This window comes from Copidosoma floridanum, unplaced genomic scaffold (genome assembly GCF_036245765.1).
Source record: "Copidosoma floridanum isolate Cflo_tuat_1 unplaced genomic scaffold, Cflo_Japanese_pri ptg000001l, whole genome shotgun sequence".
Taxonomy (NCBI): Eukaryota; Metazoa; Arthropoda; class Insecta; order Hymenoptera; family Encyrtidae; genus Copidosoma; species Copidosoma floridanum.
In genome coordinates, this window is record NW_028321878.1 from 5967466 (window position 1) to 5990859 (window position 23394).

Genomic DNA, 23394 nt, shown 5'->3' on the forward strand with positions numbered 1-23394 from the left:
AAAAAGGCAAAACTTTCGAACGGTGTATAGCTTCTCCCGGATTTTTTCGAGCGATTTCCAAGTCTAAGTGGGCGAAAAACACCACCAGCTGGCTCGCACGCAAAACTTTCGGGTCCGCGGCCAAGCTCTGAAAGTTTAATAATACAAATCCAAGCCCGAGTCCGCTTCAGTGAGCTTATCTTTACGAAGTAAAGCAGAGAGCTCCATTACCTGGTCCAGATGCCGCCAGGCAACTTCAACCACAGCCTTGGCGGACGCTGTATCGAAGATTGTCTGTCCCGCGTATAATGTATAGGTATAACGTGTGTACTCGAGTTACTTTTCTCCCTACCCTTCGAATTGGATCAACACAACGCTCCGTGTTTTAACCCCCCCTAATTATTCACAGAGCAGCAAACAGAATAATTGATTATCAGCTGCGGTGCAAATACGTGTTTTTTTTTGTTTTTCTTTTTTTTTTGTTCACTACCGAAGCACTAATATTAATTACTACTCGTTACCGTCACCGAATACATTCACCGCGATTGTGTTGATGTTTCATGGACTGGCAACGATGTCACATATCTTCATAATAAATCATTAAAACGTACACCAGTGAGAACTGAATATTTGTACATGTCAAAATCGTGCGTTAATTAATCACACTGAAACTCATCCTGATTTATTGACTGTAATGAAACATTAGCGAGCCGGTTCTAATTAAAATTTTTTTTTTTTTTTGCAGTGAAACAAATGAGCTTGCACTTGCAGAGGATGATACAAACATTATTTGATTGGGATGTTGGACACAAAAAAAAATTTTTTTAAAGTAGCTTCGCGAGCAACCAAATCAGCTGCTGCTGGGCGCCGGTTGCGCAACGAACAGGCGCACAACGGGAGAGCCGCCGCTGCCGGCGCGGTACCCTCGGGCCGCTCGTTCTATACGGTTCTCGCAGAGCCACGCGAGTGGCCGCGCGCGCTGCCTCGGCTGAGCTTGCAAGCTCTCGTCGCACCAAAGTTGGACAATACTTACTCTTTCGGCTGTCTTTCTTTTCCCGCTTTTTCGGTTTTTTCTTTTTCCCATACATTTTTCTTTGTCTCCTCTGGCCTGTAACATGATTTCTGTGCGCGAGTGCGTGGCCATCGCTACGTGCGGCACGACGACGCGTCTGCTGTTGTTGCTCGCCTCTGCTGCGCTACTCGTCTCTACTGGTGAGTGTGACACTTACTCTGTCGACGCTCGAGGGCACTTTGGAGCTTTACTTTCTTGGGCTTACTTTTTTTACCACCTCGGTTCTTGTGCTATACTTGGGTCACTGTTTTTCTCTTTCTCAATTAGTGCCGCTTCAAGCGGGGGGATTTACTTCCGGCAGGGCCCAGTGGGACCGGAAATACGACAGCTCTGTGCGATAATTCAACCTACCTTTTTTTTCATTTTTAGTTTTGCGTTGGATCGGTAGCTTTCACGAGGATTTGTTTTAATCGAGCATAAAACAAGTCTCTGTTTTGAGTACAAAGTGTCGAATAGCGTGAATAAAATAAAAATGACGAGAGCGACGTGGAACCTGAAAAATCCTTAACTCTGCGTTCGCGCGTTTGTAGAAAGGCTTTTTCGAGCCGAGCACCAATAACATCGGTGTTCGTGAGAGTTCTTAAACTTCCTTTCCCCGTAGACGCGCGTGCACCCGTAGTCAACCCAACTAGAGCCAGTCCTCGGCTCAAGGCGCGAATTAAACTGTGCCCACCCAACAGCGTTAGGATGGAAAAAAAAAGCACGGGCCGTCGATTCCTGGATACGTCCTCGAAACTTCCGATGGTCCGATGCGCCCTTCACCCGAAGCATCGACTCGCTAATTGCGAAGAACAAGAGTACATTGGGTACCCAACAACGGCAGAGGGCAAACGCGCCCAACAAGGGACCTCCAATTAATCAGCGCTGGAAACTTCTTTCGATACACCCCATCCGGCGTAAAAAGCCACGAGGGAGCGAGTCAATTCTCGCGTGGCCAGTGGATTGCTCGATTACAGCCTCATTTGAGATTCTCCTCTCGATCGAGCCACTCTCCGAACACTCCCCCTTTTTTTTTCTTTTCCTCGGCCTCTTAGCTTTTGGGTGGAGTGTATATAACTTTTATGGAAGAGCGTGTGCTTCGAATTAGCCATCAGGGCGACCAAACTTTTGTGTACACGAATTATGGGATACTTTGTACGGATGAGCCTTGATTTTTGTGTACGTAATTATTTATCTGTTTTCCCGGCCTCGTTTGTCCCTTAATTGGTTTTACCAAACGATCCCACGTAACTTTCTTTGTCAAACTATTGTGCCGCAATCATTTATTGTGACGCATGACTTTGACGCACTGTTTCTCCGGCGCTAAGCTTCCGTGGTGTACCATATTGAACTTAAGTTGTCCCGGCATAATTTCCTTGCGCATCTTCCTACGTATAGCCATCACGGTCCTCGTGCACCCGTCATTGTTACGTTATTTAAACCTTTACAAAATCACCCTCGCCATTGAGCGCCATCAGTTTCCTTGCAAAAACACCCATCCGCTCGGCCAAAGCGTACAACCACACCTCGGCGCGGTGAGTAGAAAGTTTTCACTGGAGCTCCCGAAGCGCAAAGTGCCCACACGGGCGCGCTCCTTCGTCTTGATAAATCCCCTTCCTGACACAGCGAACTGGGGCACGATCGGTATGCCATGGCGATATTTGCACGGGACACATTCCCAAGGGGCGCGGAGGTTATCCTTCATCTCCCGTATTTATTCTCGTCAAAGTTTATGTTTTTTCGCTCACCGTCAGCCAAACCGTACAACTCCGGACTACCCTTGAATCTCGTATAAGCCACTCCCCCGCACTGGAATTATGATAGAGCCCGGGTGTATTCATTTCTCATCCGATAAGCTTATCTATTTACGGCATTGTGTGCACGTATACACGCGTGATCCGAAAAAAAGAAGAAGAAAAAAACGATGCTTATTCAGAGGGGGCACGCGAAAATAATGAACTCCCGGCTGACAAGTCGGAAGTAGATTCTCCGATCGGGTGGCACGTGTGTTTTCCTTTTTCCCGGTGCGCTCGTGAACTCTGTTTCTTCAACTCCCCCTCAAAAGTCACGGAGGAGGAAAAAAGAAATAAAAAAACCGTGTTTATTTTCGCGCTGTGGAATACGTTACGCGGCTCTGGTCCCGTCGCCGTTGCTGTACTTTGAGCCCCCACCCGTAAATCAGCTCAATCCCTTGTGCGCATTACATTCAAAGTCTGCAGAGGAAGCTTCGCACAGTGCATATACTCGGCCGTGTTTTCTCGCAAAAGTACTACCCTCTCGTTGCTACATTGTAACTGGATTTGCTGTCCCAGCGATTAAAATGTACGCGATGTTATTACACTTGATGAGGATTTATCGTAAGGGTGCCTCGACAATGGGTAAAGCTGTTTGCGAAGGATCACCGCATTTCCCTGCCGCTGCCAACGGAGCGCTTCCCCGTTGTTGGAGGTACACGCGTGTCTGTGTACACGGGATGATGCGGAGGGGAGAGAGGATTTCGTAAATCTACCCCCTTGAGCTCGAACAACCGGAGCTTTCGTCGTTTATATACGGCGGCTGGAACGACCGGCTGTTAAAAAAATACGGGTTGGGGGTGTACAAGCGAGTGTTTGGAAAAATGTGGGGAGCTGCATAACGATTTTCGAGGTAGGTACATGTTTTGAAACAATTTTCTTATTCCCCCCTTTTTTTTTTACTTCATCCAAGCGCCATTACTGGAGGGTAAACTTGTGAGGTTTATTAAATCGTGGGGGGAGGGGCGAGAGCTTGGTGTTTTTCTTTATTTGCCGTACTCGTCCGGAGCGGGGCGAATCGAATCATCGGTCGGTAGGAGTGAAAAATCACCCGGAGAGAAAAAATCTGCAGGCCACGCGAGAACGAGGGAAAGGGGGGAGGTAAGGAACGGCGTTATCGGGTGGGGCCCGGTGGCGCTGGAAATTCATTTTGCCGCGGATCCTGCGGTGAAACGTGATTATGGGACACCTGGCTATAGGGACGTCGGTGCGGATGGGAGGAGAAAAATAGAGGACGGAAAGCGAGCAAATTACAGGACGGGGTGGCAGGAGGGAGGCAATGATAAATGAAAACACAGCCAGCGCAACCGAACGAGATGAAATTTTATTTTAGTATATACGTATCTGTTTATCGGAGTCCCGTTGAGGTAACGAAGAAAAAAATAAAACCACCCCTCGTGAAATATGTAGCCGGACTATCGGGGCACAATCGCCGCGATGTGCCGCGAATGGAGAACGATCGCGATGAACGATTGCGACACTCACGCGTATAAGTAATGGAAATGAAACGAGGAAGCAATGGTAAGGAGGATCTCGGTACGACGGGAGGTGTAACGCTGGAGTTGTCAACGAAGGGGGAGAGTAATCGGAAATCGGTCGACTGTCTTAGCTTTACCGAGTAGCTCTTGGGAATTGGATTCTGCTGGTGGATTACAATGGTGGAGTTTACGTGAACTCCCTACACATACATACATGCGTTGTATACTATGGAAAAAACGCGAAGGCGTATAGGTACACGTTTACCCCTCCCCGGCCGTTGTATGCCGCTCACGTGCAAGTTGGATACGATGGTACCGGAACAAACACCCTCATGTTCTTTAATCTGAATTTTTCCGTTGCTCTCGCGTTATTGTCGCAAATTATTCGTTTCGCGATATTTTTTTAATCACGCCCACATTCAAGCGTTGACTTGACTTTTCGAGGACTCGTCATGGTCCTTGGAAATAACGTGCGACTAAAGCGTGGACGGAATATGACGAAAAAAAAAAAAAAAAAATAGAAACGTCGCTGAGTCAGCGCTTGTAGGCGAAAAAAACTTGTTTGCCCGTGCTTGCGCGCTTTGGGGTGTACGGCCTTCCTCCGGCACGTCCCAAGGGTCCGTTTCCCCCCGGTTATTTCTTCCTACCTGCGCATTTATGACGTTACGGTGCTCCCCCTCTGCTGTTGTTACAGTGGCGAAGCTGAAATAATACATGCGCCCGACGACCCGTGCAGGAAATAAAAAAATCGAGGGACGCGGCGAAATGTATATTTTATTTCATCATCAGCCCGAAAACACCTCCATTGTCTCCCGTTCACCGGTTGTCGAGGGGCATCAGAGAAGGTATTCTTTTAGCGTGAAATCGTTCGTACGTGTAACGCACGCGCTCACGGTCGAAAAACCCAGCAAAGCCCCTCCGGCCACCCCGAAATAGAGACAGTTCCTGTAGGAGAGGGGTTGGGGGGTCGTAAATTTTTCCCCGAGGCCGCGAGAAACAAAGAAAGCCGTGCAACACGCGATATTTTGGAGCTCCGACTCGCTGCACCCGCGGGAGTCCACAGGGCATTAAATTGCTTTGAAAGAGCCTCGCGAGAGGAAAATCCAACTGAAAGGGGATGACTCCGTGGGGGGGGGGGAGGTAACGCGTTTCAAAGTCCCACGGGATGGGCTTTGAGCGCGAAAGGAGGCATGGAGTAGGGAGGGTGCCGGGTGTAGTTTTACGTGGCTCTTCTCTCTCCGTACACTTGCTGTAATTGCGTGCTGGGGTCATGCGAGCCATTATAGTACTTTTATTTTTTTTCATCCCACCGTGATTTATGAGACGCACTTTCAAAGTGGGCGCGGCTGACGTCTCTATTGGCCAAACTCATTGGAGGATCCAAAAGGAACTTTTGTGCTTACTCGTTTACCGTGGCGGGAAAAGGTGATATTTTTTAGCCAATATAGTATATATTTGAATGAACAAAGTCGTAAGCTCGAGTGCCGAGAGACCGGGAGTGATTCAAGGGACTATAATCTGCCGAGACACAAAAAGACCGTCCTCGGGACTACATATACTGTACGGTATATATGTACAACCCGTGATCTCGGTTCAATGGTGCTTGCAACGTGTACGTATATATGCATGGCTGGGGCCAAGGGACTAACGCGATAATTGTGAGTCTCGATTCACTTGCAGATCTGCTCTCCATTCAACTCTCTGCCTCTGCTGCGAAAGAGACCGAAAGAGTAGGCAAGGGACGACTAGCCCCGGCAATTGTGCGCGAAAGCTCCAAAGTTCTCGCGAAGGTGCTCCGCTTGGGTGCACGTGAAATCTTGATTTATACGAGATACGTACGAAATCGTCGCGCAACTTCGTACCCTCCGATTAGTTAATCTTCCACATTTATTTGGGGGTGTATTTTATGCAATAAAAAATATTAAGAAGAACTTTACGAGAAAACAGGGGGGGGGGAATGAAGGGTGTCGGTAGTTATTCTCAATTTGCAGCTCTAAAGTGGCTCGAAAATTCACGCCGAAGAGGTGTATCTTTTCATTAGCGCTTAGTTCCCACTTTTTTTTCCCCACCCGGCCTCGTTATCCGCGTGCACACTCTGACGCGCTCCAGGGTTGGCCCACTCCGAGAGTAACCGCACTTTTAACTCGCCTCGCGCTATGTATTATACAAGCGCAAAGCCGCAAAGTTTTCGCGGTGAATTTTGAATGTTCATCCCACGGCATTACATCTTCCGTGGCTTTCCAAACTTTTTTGAATCTTTTCGTACTTTTTTTTTTTTTTTTTTTTTTTTTGAAAAACAACAAAGGTGCCATAAACTGGACCAAAAACGGAGCACAATATTTGAATTAAAACACCCAATCGTTACCGAACACCCAGCGAACGCTCGTCGATAGATCTCGTGGCAATTAGCGAATGCCCGGGCTGGTCCTTCCCGCTCTCGCTAATAATCCCGCGTGTACCGAAAACCGAGGAGTCATGGTGACGCGTGTGTACTACACGTGCGGGGGACCTAAATTCAATATCTGCTGGTCGTTGCTTTCGACGCTGCTGCGGCGGCTACGCGTAACAAGATTCGATCTGCGCGTTGATGCACGTGGAACATGAGCCGATTCGTACTATTAATTTTTCGCGTGAAAACAATTTTTTTTTTTTTTCGACTCTCGCAAGCACGTTGGATGGAAGTATCCAGCCATGAATAAAAAAAAATAGCAGTGTCCAAAAAGACGTTTTACACGGGCATAACAAGGCGTAGTTAAGTAGAAACATCGATGCACTCGGATTTTCGTAAATGTGTCTTTGTTTTCGCGTCGTGAGATATCGACCGCGTATATTATTCGTTGACAAAAGAGGTAAAAAGCACTGGGGACAGAAATAAGAGAGAGAGAGAGAGAGAGAGAGAGAGAGGCACATAAAATAGCCACATATTCACCGTAAAAGAGAGCCTTTATGTGCACACGCGAGGGAGAGAGCGAGCGATGACCCGGCACACCGCGTCTTAAAGAAGAAGAAGACCGTGCACAAAAAGCTTAAGGCTCACCAGGTCGCACGACTGACACGCCGAGTAGTAGCGGCGCCACTACAAAATTGCTGCTTTTGCTACGGTCGACCGAGAGGCCTCTCCTCCCTGAACGCGCGTACCCACTCTCTTTTTCCGCGACACTTCCGGAACGCACCCCTGCCCCTTCAAACACACACGTTCACAAAGAGGAGCTCCAAAGAGAGGCCCGAGGGGCTCTACGGACAAGCTTTGTGCTCTCTAAGCCCCTCCACCTTTTATTCGAGGGGCTCAAAGGAATATAAGCACCCCCCCCGGCGCCGTGATAATCCGTCCGTGTTTTATTGTCGACCCCCCCGAAGCCTCTTTTCTCCACCCTCCGTTGTCGTGTGTACGCGTCTGCCCCCAAGCAGTTCTTCCGTTCTCTTCCTGTACAGTTCGAATTGCCTCGTCTTTTTGGAAAATGCAATTGTGACGCGTCGCCTCTCGCACGCACTCAAGGCCTCTTTTATTCCCCCCCTGGGGGTTTTCGCGGTCGGATGGACGCTTATTTCCGCTCTAAGGAGGCCGATGACGACGCGTATACGTGAACGACTCGAGGGATACGCTTAGGATGGAGGGGTGAATGACGCGGTTGACAGCGAAAGGAACTTTTGGGCGGGTGATATTGGTTCCCTCGGTTCTAGGGAGATGACTTTTACCTTTTTTTTCTCATTTTTTTTCTTCTCGGCAAAAAGTAAAAGAAAATCAAAACAAGATCGATATCACACGCGCGATTGTTCGAAACATCGGGGTAAAAGTTAAAAACCGAAACAGGGGCGCTTGTGTCACGGGGGGTGTGTGTGCATGCACGTTCGCGAAGCCGCAAACGAGGCTGCGAATAGCTCCCCTGACTTGAACCACCGGTGGGTAAATTTATCGAGCCGTAAACACGAGGCGTTAATCGTCGAATGCCGCAGGGAAGAGAGCAGCCGGGGCTTAATTTATTCGTCAGTTTGGTGCGGACGAGTCTCGTTCCGCGGTTGTTGGGAGCGGGGGAAAAAAAAAAAGAGTAGGGCGGTGTCGGAGGGACTCGGAGACAGTTGCAACTACCGCCAAGTACTTTGCTAAACTTTGTCTCGACTAAGTAAGTGGCTCGGCACAACCTGCCGGTAACTCCATTGCGTTTTTTTTTTTTTTTTTTTTTTTTTACGCGTACGTACAGCATAATACACAGTATATAGAAGGGGGAGAACTTAGACTCCCTGCAGCATATTTAAGTGCACGTGTACACGCGCGCTCGTATTTTAGGCACTGCGGAGCCGAGCCTCTGATATTAAAGGCGCAATCCGCGCTTGAATTTCATATCGAGAGAAACGTCGAGTTGGTAGGTACATCTGCTTTTTTCTACCATAGCCTTCGTATTTCCAATACCTCCACTGTCGGGCATATTATGTATATTGCGAAAATTTAATGTCCCCGGAAAATTTGTACGAATAAGTACGTATTTTCGTTTCTTACTCCAAGGAACTCGAGTAAGTCGCGTCGCCGTGGAAAGTTGGTAAACTGATTGTGCGTCCCCTTTCAAGAGAGAGAGAAGATGCACTTCCACGTTATAACGAGGTTCGTTCGAATTAAACTGCATTACCTACCCCCGGGGGTTCTTTTACATCGATCGTCATATCTTCTTTCTCTCGCCCTCGAACTTTGTGCTTCGTAACTGGCATCATCCAACATCTTTGACACAACCTCTTGTTTTACCTGCATAGCAAATGAGAATCGATACCTACTTTGTGCGGCTCAAACGTTAACTTTGCAAACGGACGATGCGCCGCAAGTACGGCCAGAGAGTGTCTTATACTTACTCTGTGACGATACGCGTTCCCATGAACTTTTTGGATGTTTCGCTCTGGTACTCGGGACCTTTTGCCACGACTGCTTGCTTTGGTTCTTAAAAACAAAGGCATACCGTCGTCATCTTCCTTCCAAAGTTACCCAAAGCTTCCATAAGATGTAAAATTAGCACTAATCGCCGGAAAATTCGAGCAAATGCGAAAGAAAAGAACGAAACTCTTCGCTTTCTCGAGCGAAGCAAAGCAGCTCTGAAAATAATTGGCGAGCCACGAAAAAGCCCCAAAAGAGCGAACTAATGGAGACTCCTCTCGTAAAGACTTTTCCGTCACCAAAGACATTTCATTTAATTCCGTGGGAGCAAAAATACTCTGTTTCTACCGAAAGAAGAAACATACAATCAAAGGGTAGTCGGTTCGATGGGCCACCCCGTGCGTGAAAACGCGCGATTAGTCCCGTTGTCTTTTTTTATTTCCCCCGTCGTGGAAGCAAAGGCTCCGTGACCGCGAGGTCTTTCCCGGAAAGGGAAGATCGATGGCACCCAGACAGGGGATACTCACGGAGCTCTGATTAAAACGGTCCGCTCTCCCTGTACCACTCCGATCCCTTTTTTTCCCTTTTTTATTTCAGCGATGCATCAGATACGTCACACTGCGAGCCGTTTATTTTTAACGCATAGGTCTTGTCGACATGACCGAAGAACACGTATTTAATAGACGACGAGCATCAGACCTTTGCTCCTCTCGTTATGTTGTTAAATATGTACAGGCGGCACACTTTGTAAGCTGCTTTCCCAAAAGCACTCAAACATCTCCAAAGAATGAGAGAGTACGGCGGAGCATTCAGTTGCGTCTTACCAATGCGGGCGTAATCTACTTAAAGTAACTATAACTCCCGCCAAGGAAAATCTTAACAGAGTGCAAAATACTTATAACGTGAAAGTGCACTCGAAGAAAGTTACAGTGCATACGCGTACACGAGACCTGAGTTTTCCATAACTTTTTTTTTTATTATTTCAATAAATAAACTCGGGGTGGGCAGTAAATGTGCTTTAAAGGATCCATCCCGGATCCATTAATCATCACTCTAAAAGCGTGCGCTCCCTATCGCAGTGGCCCGTCCGTTGGTTGGCGCGATAAATAAAACACCCGGACCCATAAATCTTTCCGCGCATGGAGAGCCCGCAAAAGAGGTGTCCCGCAGCAGTGGTAAAAGGAAACGCGGAAATCGCACGTATATATACCACCCGTGAGTGTATATTATGCCCGGAGCTCCGAGGCGTCCGTATTAAGTGGCCGAGCTTCCGGCTTCTTGTACGTCGGGGGTCGCTGCTTGCGAGTGACCGGCGACACGCGCGGGGACTTCCTTCCGCTCTCTCTCTCTGCACTTTGCTCGTTAAGCCGTCCCTCTCTCTCTCGTGTAAGTGCGAAAGGAGCTTGGTGGTTGCGCGGGGTAATTTTATCCGGGGATTTATTACCCCTACGCGCGACAAATTTTCTCTCCTTCGTCCCGCGGGAAGTCTCTTCTCCGCGCTCTTGGGGTGCGTACGTACACTGGCACGTGTCCTTTGGCTTTTGTGCGTGGATATTTCTAGAGAGGCTCTATTACGGGGGTGAGAAGAGATTTTTTTTTTCCTTCGTTACGTAACGGAGAAAACGGGGCTACGGGGGTGATACTTGCTCACCGGATGAGTTATCGATCGCTCGCTTTTGGCTGAAACTTTCGTTAAATAAATACGACGATGATGCGCTTAGCTGGTGCGCTAACCTTGGGCGTCATTTTGTGCCTCGAAATTGAGTTTTGAGCGAAAAGCCACGCGGACGGGAATTTTGCGAAATTTCAGGGGAATCGATAAAAAAAAAAAAAAATCCAATTACAAAGTAAATTAAATCGCTGCCTTGGAATAGAGGGATTTACTTTGTAAACATTTACCGACTCGATCAGTTTGTATGGGAATTACACTATTATCCAGATTACGGGAAAATGCGATCTTGAAGTAGCTCAAAGTAGATGGTAATGATGATTTTACGCAGAGAAATTTTCCACTCTTCAGTCGCACCGTACCATTGATTCGGTGAACGTGAATATGCACGTTTTAATCTGTATCCTTCAAAAGAGGTTGAATCGTCCAAACGAGCATGCACCCATCCACGCCAACCAAACCATATAAAGTCGGGTCGATCGATCGAGAAGCACCGGCTGCAGCCCCTTATCAGTGTGAAATTAAATCCACTCTTGACTGGATGAAAAGAGCCTCACCACGACCCCGAGAAGTTCAAATCCTCGGCACGTTTTCTCGATCACTGCCTCCATGTACACCCGCAACCCACAGGTACTTGATCCACCGAGTGCCCACAAAAGCCACGTACCGTTAATTTCCATCGACGTACTTTTCCTCCCGTTTCTCTCTCATTTGCTTCTCTCATACTTACCCAAACTCGGAATATTTTTTCATCCGGCTTCCCCTGCGCCTCGAGCATGCAATCACCTTTCGTCATCGGTTCTCCATTTGGCGCGAACTCTGCTTGATTTTTCCAGCCAAAGAGACGCCTTTCTTTCCGATCTCGAGTTTTTTCGTATGAAAAGTCTGGAAAAATAACGAAACATATCATTAAAAGCGCCCATATGAGCTTAAAAAAAACCAATACCATGATTGCCGCGTTCCTTTTCAATCGATTACCACGCACAAGCGAGAAACCCGGAAATCGAATCGTACGTCGGGATAACTGGAAAAGTATAAAAGAGAAAAATGTGCAGTGTGTACGACATGTAGATACACGGAAACTCGGGTGGAAGACAGACGAATGCCTGAGAAAGGAGGGGGGGGCAGTAGTAATCTAGGAGTTGGACACTGCGCTTTTCGCTCCTTCTCGGACGTGCTTACGGGTGTATCGGCCATCGCGAGAGGGCTCCAACGCACAGGGTCCTCTTGCCTCCGCTTCCCCCTATACTCGTGACTTCTCGAGCAATAAAAAGGGCTGGGGGTGGGGAGAAAAAAAAAGGTCGTCGTCCAATATCGAGTAGCGCGGAACAGCTCTCCAGCACGCAAGTCCTGGCTGAAAGCTCCCGTTGACTCCCTCTTTTTCTCCCCGTCTGGTCTTGAGATGAAGTTGCCAAGGGATGGATGGATGGACAGAGCGAGATGTGCTCGGCCGGCCGTGGCTGAACTTTCGTTTTACTTGCCTATGTGTATATATGCACGTCCTTTCCTTCGCACTTTTTTTCTCGTGCAAGTGCGAAGCGAGCGAGTCTGGAAGTAGTTCGTAGCTGCTTCTACATCAGTCTCATGCTGTACTGTTCACACGCGAAATACCAATACTAAGCGGTGGTATACCCGAGCAGTATACTTCATTTGTACTCTTTTCCCTTCTTTCTCTCTCAGTTGTTATACCTACGTTGAAACTTGAGTTAAAAATTTTTATCTCGCGTAAACTCGGTCTATTCGCGTGTATTTTTATTTTTCTTTTCTTTTAATTTAAGTATTATTGCGTCGACAAAATTTTGTCCATAAAAATTGATAATGGACTAATTTAGGATTGCTCTTTTTTTCTACCAATAAATTGTTATCTTTGCCTGTTACAGGATCATGCCAGAATGCAGAGCCAAACAGGCGTCCCAACAATTTCAGGAATTCGCATGTTGCCATGGACTACGACGGCCGGAATGACGAAACGTATGTATATCCAACGACCTATTTTGATTTCACGAGTAGATACTTACACGTCAAATCTCATCCTCCGTTCGGTGACAAGATTCATATCTCGCGTATTACAACCTCGGAAACCTCATTTTCCCTAGTCAAGTACCACTGGTACGTGCTGTACCTACACAACTGTATACCCGTAGGTAACTAACAGTAACTTTCTCGGATGTAAGTTTTGATGAAAACACAAGTTCTCTCACGGATTCAAAAGCTTTGGGGATTTTAATTTCCCAACTTCAGTTGAAGAAAACGTAATCTCCGGTAAGTCGGTTGGCGGTAGTACTTCTTGGTAGAATCGGAGGAGTAACCATAAAAGTTGATCCCGCACTTACCTCGGCACTTACAGTGGATTGAATCTTGTTTCGACGACATAGACTCGAGTATAGTCCTTGTCACGCAGTTTTAATCCAATCTATTACAACCCAATTTGCCTCCTTCGATTCGATACACTGCACATTTTAAATTAATTTAAAAGGTTCGATTGTTCGCCGTACGTCCGTTTTGACATTTCATTCGCGATTCTCGAGGACAAAAGTTTTCCAAATATGCGCTATTACGAAAATCAAGCGTACAATAAATCTAGTCGGATACTCAATCGGCCCCTCCGTTGTAGCCAAACTATTATCATTTAGAGCCAAAAGAGTAGTATTAAGGTAACGACGCACCCCACCTCCTGAGAGCTCTTCTACCAAACTCCGGTGCAGTTTTCGCACCAAGCGAGTATTGTACGTACAAAGTGTACGGTACAACTGTCTACTTCGAGCGGCTGCTTGACGGGCAAAGTTTGGAGGAACGATAGCCGTAAAACGGCGAGGAGGCGCTAAAGACTTGCCGGGATGATGCAGCTCCTATTCTCTCTCTTATTGCGCTACCGGAGGATGGGTTGCTCGATTATTGCTGCGTGTACTTATGTAGTGTGCGGACCGGGAGAGGCCAGTCCTTGGAAGTCATTGTTGGAAGCAGCAGCCGATGAACTTTAACTCGACAACGAGGTGGAAAAGTAATTTTCTTGGCTGCTGATGGAAATTGTTCAACGCTACGTGGATGGTGCATAATAGGTACAAGGTGTGCCTTTGGTTGTTTCCATTGAAAATTACAATCGCCATAGCTGCCGTATTGTTTCGAGAGCCTCACCTGTTTCGATAATTACTCTTAGCTCGGATTTGTTTATGTGCATCCACACTTTTAGCCCCAGCCTTTAATCAGAAATTCAGCCAACCATTGGGATACTAGCTCGTAGTAGAACAGCATCAGGTGAAGATCGTAATATTTGCAGATGAGAACTGTCCGCAAGTAATAAGTAAAAGATTGGTGAACTTTTCCAGCAGTTCAAAAAAAATCATGTGAAGACTTTGGAAGGTCTCTTAAAGATTTCAAACTTGCCAAAGACCTTTGATAATTTTAAAGAGTATTCTAAGGTCTTGTAAAGATGGCAAAAGTCTTTGAAAAATTCAGGTTTTACATCGAGACTTTTGTGCCGGCCCCTCACTTAGAACAACATTTGCGTATGTGCAGAATTTGTTTTTGACTTGTAGCGTGTATATTTTACGAGTGGCCTTGAAGGAAGATATATTCCACACTTTTATTAATTGGCTCTATAATGGATGACTGATGGAGTGAAGGAGAAGGTGAGGAACAAAAAGTTATAACCCACTGAATATGTACATGTGTAAAAGGTATATATCATATGTTTTTACTTTTCTCGTTTTATGGGCAGCGGTTTTTTTTCAGAGCAAAACAAACGGGGCTCGGACAAAAGTACGCAATAGTTGTCGATTTCATTGAATCAATTATTACCAAATTATCGACGGGAGCTTATTTTAATTTAATGCGACGCTCTTAGAAAAAAAAAAAAAAAAAACTTTTCACACATTTTACACGTCCACGTTTAAAGACAAAGTTGTAGGTCTCGTTAAAATACAACTTTTTTTTATTATATTTATTCTTTAGGTTGCAATAAAGACGTTCAATAATGCAAAATAGTTACAAAAAACAGTAAAAAAACGCGGTTTTTTTTGCTACAGAAATAAATGAAAACTGTACAACAAAGTGTTAAACACTCAATTTTTAGAGCTCATCTAAATGAAGACGTTTTTTAGCTTGATAATTTAAATAATTTTAGAGTCAGACCCTCAAATAACTTAAAAAAAAAAAAAAAAAAAAAAAAAGGTTTTTGCATAGAAAGCACTAGAATATATTATAAAATGTGCAAATAACTCTCGCTTTATCGTTTTGTATTTTATACATTGCTATTATTTAGCCAGTCAGTTTAATTAAAAATTATTCTAATTGGATAATACGTACAAATTTTTTCTTAATTACTTAATAATATGTCAATATTATTTGTATTTTTTCTATATTAAATAATGCGCTGGTTTTTTAATGTCGAATGAATATTTTTCAATGAACTAAAAAAATGAAAAGCGAGTGTATACAGTTACTGTCAATCAACCAATTAACTACTGAAGTAAATAAAAAATAAAAAAATTGTCTATCAAAAAATTTATTTGGCAATCGATTGGACTACATTATTGAAACTTATAACGTTTGATGATAGAACAAACATATATACATTCTATTATACAAAGTCACAGACGAAGCTCTCTTCAAAAAGATCAATCTCGTTAAATTTAAAGATCGAGCAACTACGCCCATAGAATGAAGAACCAACTCATGGCGACTTGCTATATACATTTTGATGCAACAGTAAAAATCATGTGTATAAACTACGGCAGAGGCTCTGAAAATATGACAACATTCCCGTAAAAAATCGTAAGAAAAATTTTCAAAAAACAATTCCATCGATCGATCGATCATTCGCCACGAAATCTCGTCAATCACCAAAAAACACATATTAAAATATTTGTGCGGTCTTCAATTAGGACAGCACGGCTGCCTGGTCTGAAGCAGCCTAGTCTGCCTGTGCGGGTAATAGACCTGCTCCTTGGATCTCTGCAATTTCTGATGTTGCTGCTGTTATTCTTGCTGGTGGTGAATCAAGGCCAGCGATGAGCCCCTATATGTACGAGCCATCTCGTTGGGAATACATAAACGTGTGTACGCGTGTGTGTGCCCTGCTCATCCTCTCGAGTATCCTCTAACTGAAATCGAGGAAGACACAGAATCGCAGGGTCGAGAGTGTGCATAGATATCTACGACAAAGCCGAAATGTACTGAGATGAATGAGACAAGTACAACTATACCTATCTAGGAGATTTCTGGGAGATGGGAAACGACGATAGAGAAGAGAATACATACATAAAACATGTACGAAAATGAGACCGGATGACTGGATAAAGTGAATTTCTAGCACGTAAGAGCTGGCAAAGTGATTGCAGATCAAATACTAAAGCTGATTGTCGAGTGGTTATATATATATAAATCAGTAGGGGGCTCAAGGATCGTATAAGTTGATTTTTTTATTAATTAATGCTCTTTGGATTCTGTTCTCGTGGATTTGTTTCGTTGATCGATTGGATTTTCAATTTGGAGTTTTTGCCCCTTGTTCTTTGTCGGTCATCTGACGTCCCGGTGCTTGATCCCGTTTTACCTTTCCAAACTGAGTAAAAATGCATAAAAACTCTCTGATAAAACCAACAAAATGCCAGTACCGTCGATCGTTTTCATCCTTCTTTTCTGTTAATTTATAGACATACACTACACGGTACACTTACTTCTCATCACAAACTCCTTACGCGTCGAAATCTCAAATCGACGTACAAGAACAGGTACGAGTTTCGACGGTCGATTGTCCGATTACAGGTGGCAGAGGCGCCTCGAGGGATCGACGAGTCCAGAGTCATCCTCGGAGGACGAGCTAGTCCCATCGAGGGAGGAGGTGGCTCGACCGTCACTAAGCCACGCGGGAGGAACCGGGAACGAAGATGGACCTCTGCTGCTGCTACCTTCGAGTCACGGGAAATTCCAGCCGGAGCTCCACAGTGAAAGTAAGGAGACGCGCGAGTTTTCACGTGCATGTGCCGGAAGTGTATCTAGATATCGTTGGAGAAGTTGAATGAAACTTTGTCTAATGAAAACAAACACCTGTGATTCCTCAGATTCTCGTCAAGCGCAGAAAGACCGTCGCCGGAAGAAGCGCCGACGAGGCAAGCAGCCCTGGAGCGGAGAAACCGACGAGCCGGAGAGCGAGAACCTGGTGAACGTCGGGGGTCGATTTCGGGGAAAGAAGAAGCAGAGCGGCGACGACGCCCCGTCATTGACCAGCAGCTCGTCGACGAACGGGATGAGGAAGCCGGGGAGTAGCAGGGCAGGTAAATACAGGGAGGAGCGTCGAAGGCGCAGGAGGAATAGGAAGCGCACGCGGAGTCGAGTGAGGCTTGAGAACAGGAGGGAGGAGCGCAAGTGGCGGGACAACCCGATTGTCAGGCTGATCAAGATACTCAACGAGCAGAAAATCGACGAGGCCAGGATGCTCAGCGAGAACCCCTTGAATCTGTCGAGCACGGCTAGATTAGCTGGCACTGCTGGTGAGTCTACATAATAAATGTTCTGCGAAGAGGGCTTTTTTTTATTATTTTCTCCAAAATGACATTTCTTTAAAAACATGGAAATTTTAATATTATTATCCGGGATCTTGGTTCAAATATCAATTCATTTTTAATGTTTCGATCGCACGATTTTTTGCACAACTTGCATTATAGATGATAATTTTTCTAAGCTTCTACGACTGTACATACTTCATGTCTTTTTTTTTTTTTTTTTTTTTTTTCCTTCAGTAAAATAAAAACAAAAAGTTTTGGATTAGTGTTTGTCCCTTGAAAATTTACTTCAAAAAAATGATTTATGTTTTTTTAGACAATTCCACTAGCAGTGTATGCCGTAAAAAATTTTATTTGTGCACTAACTTTTTGGCTAAAATTTTTAATTTCAAGCTACGAACTAAAAGTTAAAGGATTACAAGCAGCCAATTCAAAAGTCAATACGAGATACCCTATAAATTATAAATATCGTATAAGTACGTAAACCACCACGTTATGGTTTACGCAAATTCCATGAAATCGCAGCACCTGCGCGGGTCCAAGACGTCTTGAACGCCACCTCGTCGTCCAGCTTGCTTTCCCAGCTGACGACCGAACCACGTGTTCCCGTACTACCAGAGCCCACCATCCGATACCACAACCAGCCCAGCGACGTCGAGCGCGAGTTCTCGAGGCAGGTGGAACGCGAGTACACGCGCGCCCAGTTGACCGAGAAGTCATTGTCGGAAGAAGGCGATGAGGAGGAGAACGGTGAGGAGACTGGGGAGTCTCCCAGGTTTGACGAGCAGTACGCCCAGGTGGCAAAACAGCCCAGCGCACCATTTGACCCCGAAAGGATGCTAGGCTACTCGAGGACGGACGAGGACCTTCCGATCTTGGACATGGAGAACGAGGTACTGCAGAGGACCCTCAAGGACTACAACGCCTACATGCAGAGCTCGAGTCTGGCCAGGAATAAGGTCATTGGGCCATATTTGGGTTCTTAACTGCATGTATATAATACACGTGGTTCTTTGGGGGGAGGATTGTTTTTCACGGCCATGTGCACCTCTTCAGGAGCAGGTGCAGAGCCCCGATCGTGGACAGTTCATTCCTGAACCATCCCCATCCTCGTCTTTGAGGTCAATGGAGCCCATGGCCCCACCTGAGAGCGAAGACGAGCTGCGTGGCGACCTTTCCTGCATAAATGGCACCTTCACGCCAGCGCCGCTCGTACAGCACGCGGTCATCAAATATGTTAAGTGAGTAGGAGCACCAACCAGCAATACTACTTTCTCGTATGACTTACACAATTAAAATCTACAAATAGATTTTTAATACTTTTATTTATCTGGTCCATAAAAATGTATTGGCTATGCATTTACATAAAAATAATAACATACGAAAAAATCGCCTACTCTACCATCACCAACCGATAAATACCTCATGAGTTTAGGAAGTCTTCTAAATTGCACGCCCATCCCTTCCCCCCACCCTTCGATCGTTTAGACTCGGCGATTTTGAAATTGACTTTCTCGGAAAATGGAGATGAGGATAAATAAGGGTAGACCAGAGGAAAGACGATCACCTAAAGCTGCGGATCTAATTAAGACGCGCCACGGAGAATAATGGGATCTCTAGCTCCATTGTTTTTTTTTTTTTTTTTTGCCAAGATGCCCTGAATAGATCCCCGCGAAATTTTTCTCGCGTTCCTGACACCACCCCAGGGGAGGGATTTTTTTCTCTCCTCCCTAATTCTTAATGTGTTTAACAAAGTTGGCTTACTCTGCACCAGACTAGTTTCTCGTGTCACTTTGGATATTCGCTTCTTTTCAATTTTCCGGGAGTTTCCGAGGACTAAGCGAAAACTCTTGTTCCGTCAGTTGTTTTATACTTAGAACCGTCACACGCGCCACTTGTTTCACCTCGTATGTACAGAGTCATGAAAAAACACGGAAATAACAATAGACAAATTTTTCAACGAGAAAAGTGCTGTAGAGCCGAGGATACAATTAAAAATTAAAACAAACGCAGCGTAAGTATAATACGTACACGAGACCCTGACATTCTGCCTCTGAAAAAGGTCCTCGAGCCCGAGTCCTGAGTACCTCGAGGCCGACTACGAGTGCGAACATGGCTATGATATGCTGGGCAACGGCAGCAATCGGCTACTTTGCCGGGACCGGCGCTGGATCGGTAAGCTTCCCGTGTGCAAGTATCGGGTGGACGACGAGGGTAGCTGCGCAGAGTTGGGCTGCGATCAACTGTGCAGGATTGTTGCCGGCAGGGCCGAGTGCCTCTGCCGCGAGGGATACCGTCTTGAGGAACGCAAGTGCATTGGTGAGTGTATCGTGTTGTTTTTTACAATAATCGAGATTTTGTTTGTAATTGTCTGAAAATAAAGATGTTTATTTTTCTATCATCAATAATAAGTGCTCGTGCATTGAGTATTTTATCAGGAAATCTTATCTGTTGAAATAACCGTACTCCGAATCCGAGTTTTTAGTAGAATGCATCGGCATTTGATGTTATAGCAATGGTCATTTACCGAATAAAACTTTATCGAAATCAGTATTGATAAGTTTTCTGATGTAGTAACGATAAATTTTTTTTTTGTTTCAGACTTTGTATTGTATAAGTAATTGTTGTATCATTAAGAGTGTTATAATGTTTCTTTTAAAACAAAAGAAGACCTGTTTCAATAATTAACATTTAATATATTTCTCGAACGTTACATTGTAACGAGATATGCATTGTATCGATAATAGCTTTTACGGGTAAAAAAATTTCAGGTGCCTGTACAGTTTAAACAAAAAAGTTTGCTTTCTTCAAGCGATACCAATGTATTTTCAGCACCAGCCTAGCATCAAAACATTTTAAGAAAACTGATAAAAAGCTAAAAACAATTGCTTGTATTTAAAGTGAAGAAGGATTTTTTTTAATCCACGATTTTAATTTCGTCTAAAGAGATTCTTGACTTAAAATAGAGTAGGTATACGAAAACTAGTGGAGCACGAGAAACGTTCTTTCTCGTTATTCCTCATCTTGGCCTTAATTATTTTTTTTTTTTTTCCTCTATCTCGACCTTTCTTCACCAGAATGAAGGACAATTCTCTTATCTGCATTATTTTGGAAATATATCCAGCAAATATAATAATTTGAAAATATATCCGCATGTATAGTACAGTATGGGATGAAAAAAAAAAAAATAACCACAACTGAGTCTAGATCGTGTTTTCAATTTTGACGTTTTCTTTTCCATCTTCATTTTACTGGTAGTAAGAAAAATAAGCGCACTAATGCTAATACATTTCAAAAACCTATTTTTACACCGCAAATTCTTGCTAGCGCTGCAGAGACTTACACGTTTAGCTAGTAGAGAGAAGTACGATTTCAGAAGCGCTTGTCTTTCATGATTAGGGACGGCAGAGCGCTTGTGGATGGAGGGAAAACTACGGTAGCTCCAAAGGCAATGACACAGATAGGACAGCGATGTTCAGGTTTATTCAAAGTTATGATTGTGTATAGAGGATCTGTATATAAGTAATTCGAATTATTAAAAAACTTCAAAAGCCGCAAAAAGACTTTAAACTTTTTAACGAAAGTTTCAAGAGTGCGTGTAGCTTGTAATCATTAAATTAATAATTGACTAGTATTTTTTGGTGTAAAAAAAATAGTTCTAATAAAAAACCATCTAAAGAATATCTTTATGGATTTAAAGAAACACCAATACTAATAGAACAAAGCTAATAGTAATAGTTTGTGATAGTGCATTGAAAAGAAATGCATTTTCAATTGAATTAAAATTTCACAAGTCAAGCATGATAACAAGCATCGGATCGGTTGAATGTAGAAAAAAAGTAATATTCCGTTGGCCTTGAGAGTGCTGTTGCAAGCCATTAAAAAATCTGCGAGCTCGAGGGTGAGCGAAAAGCTCATAAATGCGCACGCAAACAAAATACGTACAAGTCCAGTATAGCAGGCATGACAAACGTCGAGCACTTAAGAAAACAGCGCGCCGATAAAAGTACCCGAGACTGGACTTAGTGTAGGCTACGGAAGGGGTCGAACGACGTCAAGACAAGGAAACGACAAACACTCGAGTAGGCTCTACCTTTCGAGGGGATGTTTCGACCCTTCTCTGAGAGCTCCTTACCCTCCTCGACGCGAACGTCACACGTGCAGGCAGAAAACAAAAGAAATGCCCACTCGTTGCTACTCTTGGATATTTTTTCACGGACGAGTTGCCTCGCCGTAACAAAATTGTACCAGAGATTCTATCACCTCACTTTCTATTCCATGCCCTGCAGTCATGTACGTAATCGCGTTTAACCCCCCAAGTTCAGGTAGAAAACATCGAATACATACGGTGGACCCTTTGGCCAACACATGATTTAAAGTCCATCAAAACCAGGCGAGGCAATATAACTACCACTTCTCGTTGTGTAATATAAACGCTAAACCGGCAACTTTGCTTTGCTGTCCGCAGACATCGACGAGTGTCTGGCGAACGAGGGTCGCGGTCCCTGCGAGGACACGTGTCGCAACGTCGCGGGTGGCTACTTTTGCTCCTGCGAGGGGCTCCCGATGGCCACTCTTGCGCCGGACAACCACACGTGTCAGGAGCCACCGGCAACGACTGCCCGGGACACTGGGGACGGGGTGGACGGAAGCCTATGCAATTACGACAACGCCGGGTGCTCGCACACGTGTCTCGCGAGCATGGGTCGGGTCTTCTGCCTCTGTCCCTACGGCTTCATGCTCGAGGACGACTGGAAGACCTGTCAAGGTGCGTACGCTTTTGAGCTTACCACAAGTACCCGACGACCGTCCACGCGTCGTGAGGTAACAAGGAGACAGACGCCAAAGAATTGGTCCCGTCTCTTGCAAAAACAGACCTTTCCTCTCAAAGGACGAGCACAGCGTATAATGTGATGCCTGTTAAGGAGGAAAATAATAAAATGTTGCGCAAATACCGGGGTCAAAATGAACGGTTAGTCTCGGCTAGCTACAGCCCTCCAAGGTTAAAGCATCTCCTCTTCTTCCAAAAAGGTTGGAGCAGCCTATGGTGAACGATTTGAAAATGGGAAGTGAAAGCAGAGAAGATGGTAAAAAACGCAAACGGATCGAGAGAGGGGGAACTTTGGCGCATGATCTATAGCTCAATAATTAGCTCATGTGTAAATATCTTCGTTCAGGGGAGCCTATGATTATTATTATTCATTATCGTTTGGATGGTTTCACATAAAGAAAAGAGGAAAAACGATGGTTTTGTTTCGTACATGTTCTAGTCGGTTTCTCTTTTTTTCTTGAAAATTTCAGATTAGCCTAGTTGTGTACATAAAGGACATTTTTTTCGATAAGATTGTAACGATAGTGATCGCAGGTAAATTGTGTTTTGAAAATATGTTGCTCGCTGCGATCAGAAAATTGAGAATCTCTCGAGTAACAGATAAAAAAAGATACCAAAAAAAATAAAATAAAATAAAACACTTGATAGAAGATGAAAATTGATGTTATAATTGGTAACCACAAATTAATGCCCGCACGTAGACGTCGACGAGTGTGCTGTACCGGATCTTCAGACGGAAGTCTGCCGGTGGGGCTGCATCAACACCCCAGGCTCGTACAGATGCACTCAACCACCTTTGCACGTGACTGCCCAGGACCTGGTCTGGGCAACTGTGGCTAAAAATAAAGGTGACTGCCGGTTCGGATTCGAGCCTTCCGACAACAAGAGCTGCGTTGGTGAGTGTAACAATTGTTTATTAATGTCATTTTATTCGGTCATGGTTGCTCCACTGGTGTGTCTTACATTTTAGCCAAAGCAAAACACTACTTATTAAGGTCAACGCAACCGGGAAAAAAGTTGTAAATTCAAAAATATTTTTCATACTTCTGCTATAAGAAAAATAAAAAATAAATAAAAATAAAGTAGCTTACTTTTTCTCTGGTAAAAAAAGGCATACTGTGAAGATTCAAAATTACTGGGTTTTTAAATTAACTTTGCTCCTTTTTATCATGAATATTCATCCTGGGGCAATTAATACTTTTTTTCATCTCTTTTTTAAACTGTTTTATAGGTGT

The 23394-nt window shown here is 44.7% G+C and overlaps 1 protein-coding gene across 1 annotated transcript in view; it reads left to right on the plus strand.

Moving 5' to 3' along the window:
• Positions 1 to 990: 990 nt before the first annotated feature.
• The window catches only part of LOC106644374 (uncharacterized), a 40356-nt gene continuing 17952 nt past the window's right edge, over positions 991 to 23394 (plus strand). The window contains exons 1-9 of the mRNA XM_089589148.1: positions 991 to 1191; positions 12709 to 12799; positions 16592 to 16776; positions 16888 to 17316; positions 17854 to 18287; positions 18385 to 18569; positions 19391 to 19647; positions 21797 to 22096; positions 22861 to 23055. Coding sequence (XP_089445274.1) covers positions 1095 to 1191; positions 12709 to 12799; positions 16592 to 16776; positions 16888 to 17316; positions 17854 to 18287; positions 18385 to 18569; positions 19391 to 19647; positions 21797 to 22096; positions 22861 to 23055 — 2173 coding nt within the window. The 5' untranslated portion in view covers positions 991 to 1094. The remainder of the gene's footprint in view (positions 1192 to 12708; positions 12800 to 16591; positions 16777 to 16887; positions 17317 to 17853; positions 18288 to 18384; positions 18570 to 19390; positions 19648 to 21796; positions 22097 to 22860; positions 23056 to 23394) is intronic.